Genomic DNA, 12,507 nt, shown 5'->3' with positions numbered 1-12,507 from the left:
ATCTGACAGAACCCGGAGTGCCATGGAATGCTTTTATATCACTTGCAATTATTTGACTCTTGCGTCTGTGTAGTTTATATGAGCGATCATTTTGGCTATGAAATTTTTTGCTCCAGCAATCAACACATCCATTGGAATTGGTGCCCGGTGCTGGAGGGTATTCCGATGAAATGCAACAGTTGTCGCAACCGCATGCGCATACTGCATCGCGTCGTAGATGCATAGATACGTCGTATATACACGAGCGTGGATTCGCCCTTTCCCTTCGGCGTGTCTATAGCAACGCGGCGTCGCGATAGTTGGCAGGTTGTTGTCAGAAGAAAAACAGCTTTTCAACTACCAAGTGTGCGTTGGAACACGAAATTTTCACCTTTAGACGACTGGCCATTGCTTTTCTGGAAGTTATCGTTACCAATTCAATCTCTGCCGTGGTTCAAAATGGTTGACGCCCAACCGTACGTTATCCGTGCGATGGAGGAGATGGGTTTGGCCGACGGTGGCTTCATACCGATCGCAAATGAGGAGAACAAGCAGCTGATGGAGCTGATTAACCGACTGTCCCGAAGCAAGACGGTGTCGTCGGGCAAGGTGACGGTTAGCGATCAAAGGTTGGGCAATCTGAAAGTTCATCTCAAGAACGCGCAACTGGAGTTTGAGCAAAACTCCAAGCTGATCGGTGTGGACAAAAGCCAAATCAACAGCGAGCACGGTTTGCTAAAGGTGTCCCAAAACGATCGGTCCTTCTTCCGGCAGCAACTTTCGGATGCAAAAAAGGACCACTCGGAGTTGAGGAAGCATGATGAGCGCGCCCAAGGTAAGCGAAGACAGTCCGCTTTTGTAGGGTTCTACTTTCGGTGGAATAGCTTCGGATAATTCGGTTGGTGTTTGTTTCAGGGGACATGAAAAAATTGACGGGAAACGTGGAGAAGTATACCGAGCGCATCAAGTGGGCGAAAGGGACACTGGCCGAATGGAAGCAGGTGATGGGAGATGGCGACAAACGGATCAAGCTCATTCAGAAGTACAGCAAACAGGACACCAGTAAGGCCGAGGCGCTGGAAGCGAAACGGAAACAGTTGGAAAACCGGATGGCCTCACGCCGGGCGGTGCTCGTCACGCTGTACGAGGAGTACAAGTCGTTGGAGCAGGTGCTGGAACGTACCTCGCAGCTTTTCCGCCAAGCGCACTACGAACGGCGCCACATGGTGCAAACGTGGAAGGAAGCGGTAAAGCACATGAATCAACGGGAAGCCGGTATAAAGTCGGTGGAGCAGGAGATTGATAGTGCGCGCGAGATAACGGAGATGCTGCAGTGTGACTTGCAGGCACAGGTCGAGTTTCTCGAGCAACAGCAACGAAACAATCACGAAATAGAGCTCCGCATAGCCGATCTCAACGTCGAGGTGTCGAAACTTCGCAACAGGCTTACGGCGCTCAATGATAGTGTACAGCTGAAAACGAACGAGTACCAAATTACGCGCAAAGCGGTACAAAATTTGTCGAACAAACTGTCCACGATGCGGAACCGCAATCGGCACGCGCTGACGGAAGAGGAAGAGAAGGAGCGGCAGATCCATTCGAACCTGAGCGAGCTCGAGCTGCTCCGCGACAAGCTGGACAACTTCCGGAGCAAGAGCCTGTGCGCACAGGACCGGTTGCGGCAGCTGAACGATATCGTGGAATCGGAAGAAAAGCAAATCCGCGCAATGGAGACGGAAACGGAACGGCTTTCGGCGGCCATGTACCGTGCCCAGCAGCAACTGTTCGCGATGAAGGAGGAGGAAAAGCTGCTGAAGGTGGAGGTACACTCAACCGAGTCCGGGAAGACAAAGATTCGCGCTGCAATTGTAAACATGCGGAAGGATATTAAACGACAGCTCGACATTTCGTACAACGTTGACTACAATATGGAGAAGGTGCAGGAAAGGATCGTCAATATGCAGGGCGCTGGAGATACGCAGGAAGCAGCAAATCAAGCCCATGCTAAGCTCTCCGATGCTCAAAACATTCTGCTGGAGAAGAAACAAGAATTGGGCATGTTCCAGGCGCAAATGGTTAAAATGCAGCAGGACTACCGGCAATCGAGTCTAGTTTTCCAACAGGACGCAGCGGAAATCGAGCGCATGTCGGGCAAGTCGAAGGAGAAGACGCTGCTGGTCGAGGGTGGCGAGAAGAAGGTTCGCCAGTGTAAGGCCGACAATCAGGAGCGACTGGTGGAGAAGAGTTTGCTTAAAATGCGCATCAAACAAATGGAGCGCCAGCTGGACAGTCAGAGCGACAAAATGTATACGCTTGAACGGCACCGGATGGAGTTGGAGGCAGCCATCGGGAAGCGTATGGTGGACATTAACGCACAGAAGGACATGTTGGTGCTGAAACGGAAATATCTTGCCGAAGAGCGGGCGCAACTCCGTGCGGACATTACGGAGCGTTCGCTGAAGATCGACCAGCTAAAGAATCGGTACGAGCTGTCGCTGGATCTGTTGGGAAAGAACGAGGACGGTTCGATTGTGACAGCGACGCAGATCAAAATTCAAACCGCCCAGGAAAAGTACATGCTGCTGCGGGAGGGTAGCGAGCTTAACGTTAAGATTCTTAAAGCCGAAGAAGATCTGAAGGCGCTCGAGAATTCGCTCAAGGTAATGAACTACGCCAACGACAAATATAAGCGTGGATTCCAGAAGGTGGAAGACGAAAACCCGGATATGATTGCAATGGAAAACATTCAGGAAGACTACTGCAAAGCCGTGGGTGCGTTGAAGAGCGTGCGGTCCGATTTGGCAATGAACACGGAGAACTTACACGATCTGAACGAATGTCGGGAGCAAAACGATAAAGCGCTGGAACAAGCGCAAAAAGTACGGCTGGACAGTAATGACGTGCTGCTGCGCATCCAGAAGGAGTTGCTGGATCAGCGGACGAAGATTCAGCGCGCTGAGAGAGAGCTGAAGCTAGCAGTTAAGGCGGCAAAGGCAAAAACGAACGATGATGATCTGATGCTGATATTCCAGAAGGATCTCAACCTGAAGGAATTGGAAGAGCGCAACAGTAACGCACTGCAGCATTTGGCCGATCTGGTGGAGCAAAACAATGAGCTAGCTGCGTCGGTCAGCAAACATTGCTACGAACGGGGCCTACGTTTGCCGTTAATCAAGCGAACCAAGAGTCAAATATCGTGGCGAAGTGAAAATTCACACGGCACGGAGTACAGCGGTCGCGTTGATACGATTTCGTCCAAGCAAGGTAAGCTATCTTCCGGGTTTTTGTAGCCACCAGCGCATAAAACGATTGTATTGTTTTGTTTCCAGCGTCTCGTCTTTCGGTTTGCACCACTACATCGTCGCGCAATACGGATTCTTCCGACGACATAGCGAAATCGTTCGATAATCGCATGAGTGCGGGGCTTTCGGTCATCCTGATTGACTTCCCCGGAAGCAAGGCAACCGGCGGTAAGCCGGCGAAGAAGTAAACGACGGTTCTATAATGATGATAACTTTATTTTGCTCGCACTGTTACCGAGTGTATCGTTTATGGTGGCTTATTTTTTAGTTTGAGTTTTGCTTGCTTCCGCAACTGCATTAGTAATGTAGAAAGGTCCTCGCTTCGGACACATGCGTCTAAAATCTAGTCTCCGCGACTCTTACGATAGCAACACCATTTGTTTGATCTGTAAAAGAAAAATATCGACTTCCTACGCAAATAAAAAGCAAAAAAACAGCACACCATGCACACAGACCACTGGCTCACGGAATATGGCCTACGTTTCTTTATCGTAAATGCAATATTGTAGAATGCGAGTTAGAAGATCCCGGACCACGGTGCAAGATCCGAATTCTTTGTGCACAACATGACATTCATGTACATAGGTATTAGGTCGAAAAAAATATACATATCTACGTATTGGAATCCGATCGACAGAATTGTTGCTTTTGTGCCTTCACATACATATCTACCGTTTGATACTGTTCGTTACCTAATCTCTTTTGCCAAACCAGTGGCAATCAAAATAACCAATGTTGCGATGGGTGTTCTACACAATTCTGCACCGATTGTTGCCACCGCCTCGGAGTGTTTGTCGCGTATAGAGAGGGCAGGTATTTGAACTTTATATAAACAAAATCATACGGGTTAATCCCTTAAACTAGACGCGTGTATGTACGTAGAAAAATAAACTTTTTCGAATGGAGTATTACTTTGCTGCCAAGATATATGTTTCTATACAGAAAATGACTCGAAATGTTCGATGTCATCTGCCAGTTCTAGTTTCCTAGTTGGATTATCATTTCGCTCCCCCTGTTTTACACAGAAACATCAGTTCAGTAAAATAAAGCTGAAAGTCATCTCTCACCAAGCTTTAAATTAATGGAAACGCATTGACGTATGCATTGAAAAAATGGACGAATTTGACAATAAACGAGGACAAACAATGAAATATTAAACACGGAAAACCCAAAAAGAATGGGTGGTGGCGCCCCAACCCCGTTACCGGGGGTGCTTTTGATAGCGGTACCGGTTTTTACACCGGGTCCAAAATCCCATCCTTACCAATCTCCCGTACGCAGGACTTGACTGTACCGGTTGTTGTGACGATAGAGAAGAAGAAGAATAATCATGAAAGATAATTAAATTAAAGATAATGAAATTAAGTTCATCTTGTCCAGGTACTTCTTCACTGTTTGGCCGATTGTTTCTCTACTTCTAGGGAAAACGCAGAGATCATTTTGCCCACCATCTGCGATTTTCTGCTGCACTTTACGCTAAAGACTGTTATCGGATGGCCAGACCAGAACGTCTGTTTGCCAAACTCCTACTCCTACCGTTCCGATTGGAAAGGACCACATTGGGCGAATAAGAGAAATTTTCCCATGTAAAACTTCTTCGGTCCGGTGCATGCCGTTTGAACATTACTTCAAAACCAGTTCCATTCGTATGAAAAATTGTTGAAATTTATCCATTTTTTTCAATGCATACGTTGCATGAAGGACAACAAGGACAATTTATGTTTTTGATTTGATGCGCCCTATGGATAACCACGTGTTTGCTGTTGTGCGAGGAATCGTACCAATCCCCTTAACGGGTCTTATTTCTAGTAGACTTACGCAGTGGTGCTGGACACGAATGCTTTTGCTGTACTTCCAGATGATCTGGCGGTTCATCTAGACTAGAATCGTTCCCATTTTTCATACGAAACTGTTTCGTTTGACGTCTTGTTTTCATTTGTGTTGTAACTCGCTTTGCCGGCGAGGAACTGGAAGGAACGTCATTTTCCACACTACTGCTGGTAGCCTTACGTTTGCGCGTCGTTTGAGCGGAAGTTTTGTTTGTGCTGCTGGGACTGGGCATACTATTGGCCGAGCTGTTGAACATGGTGCTATTATTTTGACCACTACTGGCACTGACATCGGCAGGGCCTTTGCGGCGGAGCGAATAGCCGGTGCTACGATAAACCGGAGGCTGTTGCCTTAGAATCTCTTGCATTACACCGGACGATCGATTCAGCTTTTGTTGCAGCTTTTGGGCAAACTCAAAATCTCGCCGTTCCATTTCAATCTGTTGCTCCCGTCGTTGCTGATCGCTAACTATAATATCCTTTATAGTGCTAGGCCCTTCCACTACAGTGCGTCGTGTTCGACTGTTGGCGGAAGAACTTACGGTACTTGCATGCTTTGCCGAAGGTTTCTGTATTTTGGTGGGTGTAAACTTGAGCTTTATACGACGAGGACGGCCACGTGGACGCGGCGTCCTGGTTGGGGTGGGGACTTTCTTTTTAAATGTAGAAGGCCCAAGGGACTCCGCCGATTGCTCGCAGCTTTCCGGCCACAGGATTTTCGGGGGAGTTAGAACTGTTAATTTCACAACCTTAAATGCCGACAACAATCTTTTGTGTTTTAACGGCTGAAACGAACTGCTCTTCGGAGATGATTCGTACTTTAGCGGCGATGGAACAGGCCGGACGGTTGGCACACGCCGAAATGTATTGCACGAGAAGCTGCAAAAAAAAAAACTGTGATTAAATATACGTTCCGCACTAAATGTTCGCCCTTTCACTAACCAGCTTTTCGGCATCGATTGAACGATCGGAATGAAGTGGTTCTGTTCCGATTTCAAACTGTCCGAATCGTCGCATTCGGTTCCTTCGCCCTCCACACCACGCCGTTCAAGCTTGTGCACTGCGGTTGGCTTGACGCACAGTTCGCTCTTGTTCAGATCGGTGGCGTTCAAAGTTCGTTGGTGTTGCTGCAATTTTCCCGCCGTTAATCGATGCAAGATTGTGTCTTGCACTTTTTGTTTGACAATCTCTGCCGACCGGCCGACCTTTTGGGCAACGGATTTTATTAAACTGTAGCGTCCTGAGGCAGACGACGTAGCGCACGATGAAGCGGTCACACCGGACGCAGCTGATGACGTCGAGGAAATGGAGATGACACTGGTAGTAGAAGATGGAACGAGTGAAAATACGACCGAATATAGAATTGCCTATTTATTTCGTAGCTCTTTACCTTCCACTCGATGGTGAGATAGCAGTGAACGGTCCGGCCTTTGTTCCGTTAAGCGTCCCCATTGTAATTGGCAGAGTTTGCTTACGCATCGTCGATGGTCCTGCCACAGAGCCGGAGCTGGCTAGTGCATTAGCTTCAAATGCACTTTTTTCGCCTTCAGCACTATCTACCAGATCGGGAGTGGTGGCCGAGGACACAGAAACATGGCTGCTGTTATCAGCAAGGTCAATAATACCTTCCTGTTTGTATAGATTGATGATGTACTGCTCGGAAGCGGACAGTTCTTTAGTCTTTTCTTCGAAAAGTTCCTTTTGGAAACGTTTCAATTCGTCTTTGTACTCCTTTCCAATTTCTCCGTGACTGGCCAATTGTATGCTGGATGTTGGCGCTGAAATCAAAAGAAAACATGTTTCGATAAGTGTTTGCTTTTATGATCATTGCGCTGCCGGTGTCTGCCGGGTCTTACGGATTTGTTGCGCCGTTGTACCTTTTAACGAGCCCGACGGGTTGTCTTCATCCAGGTGCTCACGGAACTGGCTTTGGATTGCACGCCAAAGCTGCTCGTGCACGAGCCCGTTGGCACGGGAAGCGTTACGATACCATGTGCCAAACCGTTTCCTGCAGCACGGACAGTACAGGTTGTTTTTTTCGATCGTTCCACGGATGCAGTTGCGGCAAAACAGATGTTGGCACGGCAGAAATACCGGCTCGTTAAGAACCGATCGGCAGACCGCGCACAGTATATCGTCGTAGCTGAGGTTGTCGTAGTTGAATGACGAGGATCTCGTGCTTGTACTGGTGGAAACTGCCTCCGAGGAACTGGCCACGAAGCGTGAATGTGCGTTCGTATTGTTGCTAGCCGTGGGATAGTTCAGCACTTTTGAATACATTTCGAGACTACCGTTTTGAAGTTGTATCCACAGCAATGTGGCAGGAAAGGAATGTTTCAATTGTAGTGAATGTATAACACCATGGAACATAGGTTGGACCTCATATTATCCATCACCCTACTGCTGTTAGGAACCAACATTGTACACCATACACTTATCTATAAACACAACAGTTTCACGATTTACATGACTCCCTTGCAGATAGGAATCCGGTGATCATTTACAACACTGTACGCCGACGATAAAATAGTGTATAACTAATGAAACGACAATCACGGACGGGATGGCGATGTTGTGAAAATGAAAAACCGGCACAGTTTCACTACAATTTGCAAATTTTACACCAACTATTTCATTTGCCTATTTCAATTCGTTCTTGTACAGCAGACTTCTATTGTTGACATTACTTTACATGTAGTTTGACAGCCAGCTATGTCAGGGGTCGGCACACCTTTCACGTGTAGGGTTACATCGAATTTTTCACTTGAACACGTGTGTGTTTTCAAAATTATTATTTTAATCTGTAGTGCATTTTTCATTTTTTTTTTTACTTGTTAATTGGCTCGAAATCTTCCGAATCTTCCCTTCCTTACCGGCACAACAACCACAAGAGGTATAGGCTTTCCGTTTTTGGCTTTCTTTGACTTTATTTACCCGTAGCTAGATAGTCAAGCTTGCGTATGGGGGATTGGTAAGAATGGTTTCTAGGACCCGTTTCTGTCGTGTGAATACCGGCACCGTTACCAATACACCATAGAAATCCTCAGAATACCTGTGGAAAACAGAAAAAAAATATTGCTGTTCATTTCGATTGTGATATCATCGACCAAATGCTGCCATCCTCACGTCCGGTCACATGATATGAATAATCATTGCATTGGGGACATTAGGTTTCGATTTGCATAAAACAACTCGTAGACACAACTGTCTGTTGGAGTTTTTTTCTAAAATGTTTAGCCCGCCGGATAAAATCTATTTAGCCCGCGCTTTGCCGTCCCCTGAGTTAGGCGAATGGATTGAGTTTTCTTTTCCCTGCGTGGAACTCATGAGAAATCGTTTCGGCTGGTAATGAGTGACTCTGCTACACACACACACATACACCCCACAGACAATACGAGATTTCGACCAGACGATGAGTACCACAGTTGAACAGAAATCAACTGTGGGTGAATTCACTGGTATAATAAGCATTTTAAAAAGACGGTTAACCAAATAGATGAAAATCAGCTCAAAAGAATCATCCCGGTTTAGAATATCCGCGTTGCGCTAAAAATTCGTAAACATTAGTATTATTAGTGTATCATTTGATGAATTCTCAATTTCTTTTTTCGTTATATACCTGATTTGGAAGTTCGTACTTAAATATATTGAATTTCTATTTGTTTAATGTATATTAGCTACGTACGTTTTACACAACACAATACTGTAGTTTGGTCTGATAGTTCTGGATAGTTTAATCGGTTGTTTCCGCAGTTGAAAGCAATAGTTAAAGCAGTTTGTTGAACAACTTTTTTCATCGTTTAGAAATATCTACGGAATTTAAGATGAGATCATTAAGGAATTTGAGTAACAGAACTTTCCGTATTCGTACTACAACTTATGATTTAAACATGTGCATAAATATTAAATATAGTTCGTATAGTTGAAATAGTTCGTAAAACAGCACACACATTAAACGGTACTACCATCAAACGTTACAATCCATTACATTGTAGCTAACCAAACATTGTTAATAATATTGTTTGAATCGGATGGAGCTCGCTGATTGGTTCGGTTGTACCAGAATCGCGAATGCTCCGCCTTCATTCGTGTCCTAAATCGGTTCGGCATGCCGATTTGTAGGCATTAGCAAGGTTCCGGTGCGTGTATTTGGGCAATGCGCAGCTGCAAAATGTCACGCCGTGCGTCCTGTGGCGAATCTTGAGAACGGGATCTCTTTGGCGAAATGGAAAGTGCTCTTCCTCCGTCAAAGAGTTAAGGTACGTGAAGACGCTACTACAATGGAAATTGTTTGCGAAACTATCGACTCAATTGCAATTGTTGCAGCGTATGCCAGTCGCTTCCACTTGGAAAGTCCGGCTTATCCGTTGTATCTGTTTGGCGAACTTGCACGAAAGCCAACCGGAGCACAAACCTATTGTTCCGAAGGGACATTCTCAACAATCACTTGAACCACCGTAAACAGCAAAGGCCCTGCGGGGTTTTTTTTATCACTGTGCTTTGGGCGGAGATGCCGATGTTAGGCCTCCAGACACGAGCATTAAACGCTTGAACGATGGAAATGACGTGGTAGAATGATTTCTGTTTAATAGTCTATGGGTTTCGTAAAGAATCGAATATTGAAGAAGTTAAATGGCATGGAAAGGAAGAATAAGGGTTTTGTGTTGAAGTGCCGTAGTGGCGTATCGTGTGTGTGTGCCTTTATGGTTCGGGTCGTGGAAGTTAGCAAAAGAGCTTTTCCATTCCGTTAAAGGCACGATGCAATAATATTTCCATAGCCGGTGTGACGTTGATGGCGATGAGTGGCCAATCAAAAAACCATAATCGTAATTATCACCCGTTGGTGACTGAAGAGAGCGCAGGCGACGGAAACGATGTCGCCCATAAAACAAACCATTTTACAACGAAATACGGCTTTGTGAGGCTGAGAATTTCGACCAGATAGAAAGAGAGCGAGGGAGAGCGAGAGAGCGGTTGCAAGATTTACATATGAATAAAACACATCACAGCGAGGAAGGATGTAAAAAAATCAATTCCATCAACGCTTCACTGTTCGCTGTAGGAATATGGGCGCTTGACAAACATACCGCAAACATACTTCGTGTGAATAGAGTTTAGTATTAAGCAAACATCCTTACATCCTTCAAGAATTAATTGTTGAAACTTATGAAAACAACGGCAGATCGTTTGCAGATCAACGGTCGCCATGGAAACCGGAGTGCAGTTACATTCCCATCACCGTAGCACCGTAGTCCTTCAAACCGCGTGCGTATCGCAACTCGGCACTGCTTCACTGTGTGAAGGTGTGAAAAGATGATATCCCTGTAACGCCGTTTTTTATCCGAACATTTGCACTCCGATCAATCCCATGCCGGGAAGCGAAGCTGTGCGGCCAATACGCGTGCTGATGTTCTTTCGGGTTCGGGATGGGGGTTGGGTGGGTTTTTTTTTTTTTTATAACGCCAGCCGTTATACCGTCCGCACATGGTCGTGGTCCAATTTCGTCGTGAGTGGTTTAGCACACGGTGTAATAAAATTGCTTTGCCCCCACACCGGGTTTCTGCGAGAAGCTTCAGGGTCGGATCTATTTCCCGCGGTGCAGTGGGTTGCGATCGTAGCAGAGGAAGGCAGCGAGAGGCAGAGTCTGTCTTCCTTCCCACCCGGCAGGAGTTCCTTTTCCCCGGCTTGTGGAGTGTGGGATGCTTGATGCAAATTCGGAAAACCACAAACGTTCGCCCCGGTTCGGGTCGATCTTGGTGGGTCGGTTCGCTCAGACCATTCGGTGGTGGTAGGGGGGAGGTTTGTCCCATGGCACGTGGGTGTGTACGGTTGCCGCCGGTGCGTTTCCGTTCGCACTGCGTTTGACGAGTTGAGAAACGGTCTATGATCTATGGGTGGCCAGTTTTATGGGTCGCGATTTATACCGCTCCGTCTACTCGGTCAATGAAGTTGTCACGGGAAATGAAGTTACCAACGGGCTATTTAGTGCTGCAGTGAAAGGGTTTATTGTTTTGCAGCAATAATTAGTGGACTCGATTCCTTTCACGATGGTAAAAAAACCGATCGGTAACGAGTGGGGATGTTCCACTTCCGACCGATGGGTTTATTTGTCGTAGCTTGGAGGTCCAGTGGCTCAGTCCAATCGATAGAGTCATTAGACTAGCAGGGAGCTACTAATAGACTAAAGCGGACCAAAATTGACTTCTTTTCGCCAGTTTAACCAACGGTAAAAGTAGCGGTTTTGCTACGAAAAAAAAAAACACATCCCAGTCGGCAATGATCAAAGGCAACTCTCCTCGCGGCGGTTGGAGTTCAATAGAAATTGACCTGTTCCTTACCGACACTACCACCAGGGTAGCGACACGCTCCAAAAATAACCCATTTTGGGTACCGGCCGCCACATAAAGCTCCCCCGGCAGCACCGAAAACTGCTGGCCAATAATCTAATCTCCCGTAATTATCACACTGTGAGCTCTCTGTTGAGTGGTGAAGGTAAATCGCATTTGCTCCTGCCGTGCCTTCGCCTTCCACCTAGGCGGGTGGTGTGCCGGACATTGGGGTGTTGGGCCGCCAAAGTGAAAAATCCAATTTTCGGCGAACCTTCTCGCACAGCTCGCCGGCTGTTGATTTACCGCACTAGCAAGCGAGATGAGTTTATTGAGTGGTTTTCCACAATATTTCCACCGACTTACGGGTGGGTCATCGTTTTGTTTGAAGCAAAATTGGAAATAAATTCCCAGCGGTTTGGGAGGGACCGGGGTGAGCAAATTCAATCACGCCCTGCCTCTGGATGGCGTGTGACGGTGAAATGTGTCGGAATGGGACCGAGGCCGTAGAAAGCAAATAGAACGGAAGCAAGGGAAGCTTGTGTACGCTTGTTTATGTTGGCTCGCTCGCTACGACCAACGTCCGTGTGTCATGCTTCATACACTCATGCTTACCACACTTGCCAGCGTTTATTGGCACTTGTCTGGCTTACGGCAAGCGTCCCTATCGGAAGGCACGGGCTCACGAACGTACAAGAAGACGAAGAACAGTCAAATAAAATCCTTTTCCTTCAGCTACAAGCGAACTACGAGCTTGGGAGAGCATACAAGAAAGCATCCTAGAGCCCCACAACGCACCGTAGCTACCGAAATAGGACGATAAGACGATAAACGAAACGGTCCGAGACGGTTGCAACCCATCGGCGTTTCCCTCTGCCAGGGATGGAATTATGTTTTTCGGTCGCATGTACGTCAAGTATATCGTTTTGCTCATAATTCATGGCGCCCTCGGTTGTGCTTTCTTCTACACGTTATGTGCCCCCATTCCGTAACATTAAGGATATATACCCTGCCCCTCCTCATCCGGCGAGAACGAAATGGGGAGCAGTGTTCCTAAGTGCCTTCGGGGTA

The 12,507-nt window shown here is 46.7% G+C and overlaps 2 protein-coding genes across 2 annotated transcripts; one reads left to right on the top strand and one right to left on the bottom strand.

The window, feature by feature from the left end:
- The first annotated feature begins 438 nt into the window (after positions 1-438).
- Positions 439-3,469, top strand: LOC128708235 (coiled-coil domain-containing protein 39). The gene is made up of 3 exons (XM_053803195.1): positions 439-814; positions 895-3,243; positions 3,309-3,469. Exons 1-3 carry the CDS (start codon positions 439-441, stop codon positions 3,467-3,469), a joined length of 2,886 nt encoding a protein of 961 aa, XP_053659170.1.
- A 1,601-nt stretch (positions 3,470-5,070) lies between these two features.
- On the bottom strand, positions 5,071-7,390 carry LOC128708566 (uncharacterized). Its single transcript, XM_053803544.1, has 4 exons — positions 6,967-7,390; positions 6,501-6,888; positions 6,053-6,427; positions 5,071-5,989 (listed from the first exon to the last, which is right to left on the bottom strand). The coding sequence occupies exons 1-4, from the start codon at positions 7,388-7,390 to the stop codon at positions 5,071-5,073; spliced, it is 2,106 nt and encodes a 701-aa protein (XP_053659519.1).
- Positions 7,391-12,507: the final 5,117 nt, after the last annotated feature.

This window comes from Anopheles marshallii, chromosome 2 (assembly GCF_943734725.1).
Source record: "Anopheles marshallii chromosome 2, idAnoMarsDA_429_01, whole genome shotgun sequence".
NCBI classification, from domain to species: domain Eukaryota; kingdom Metazoa; phylum Arthropoda; class Insecta; order Diptera; family Culicidae; genus Anopheles; species Anopheles marshallii.
This window is presented reverse-complemented; position numbering and strand designations above follow the sequence as displayed.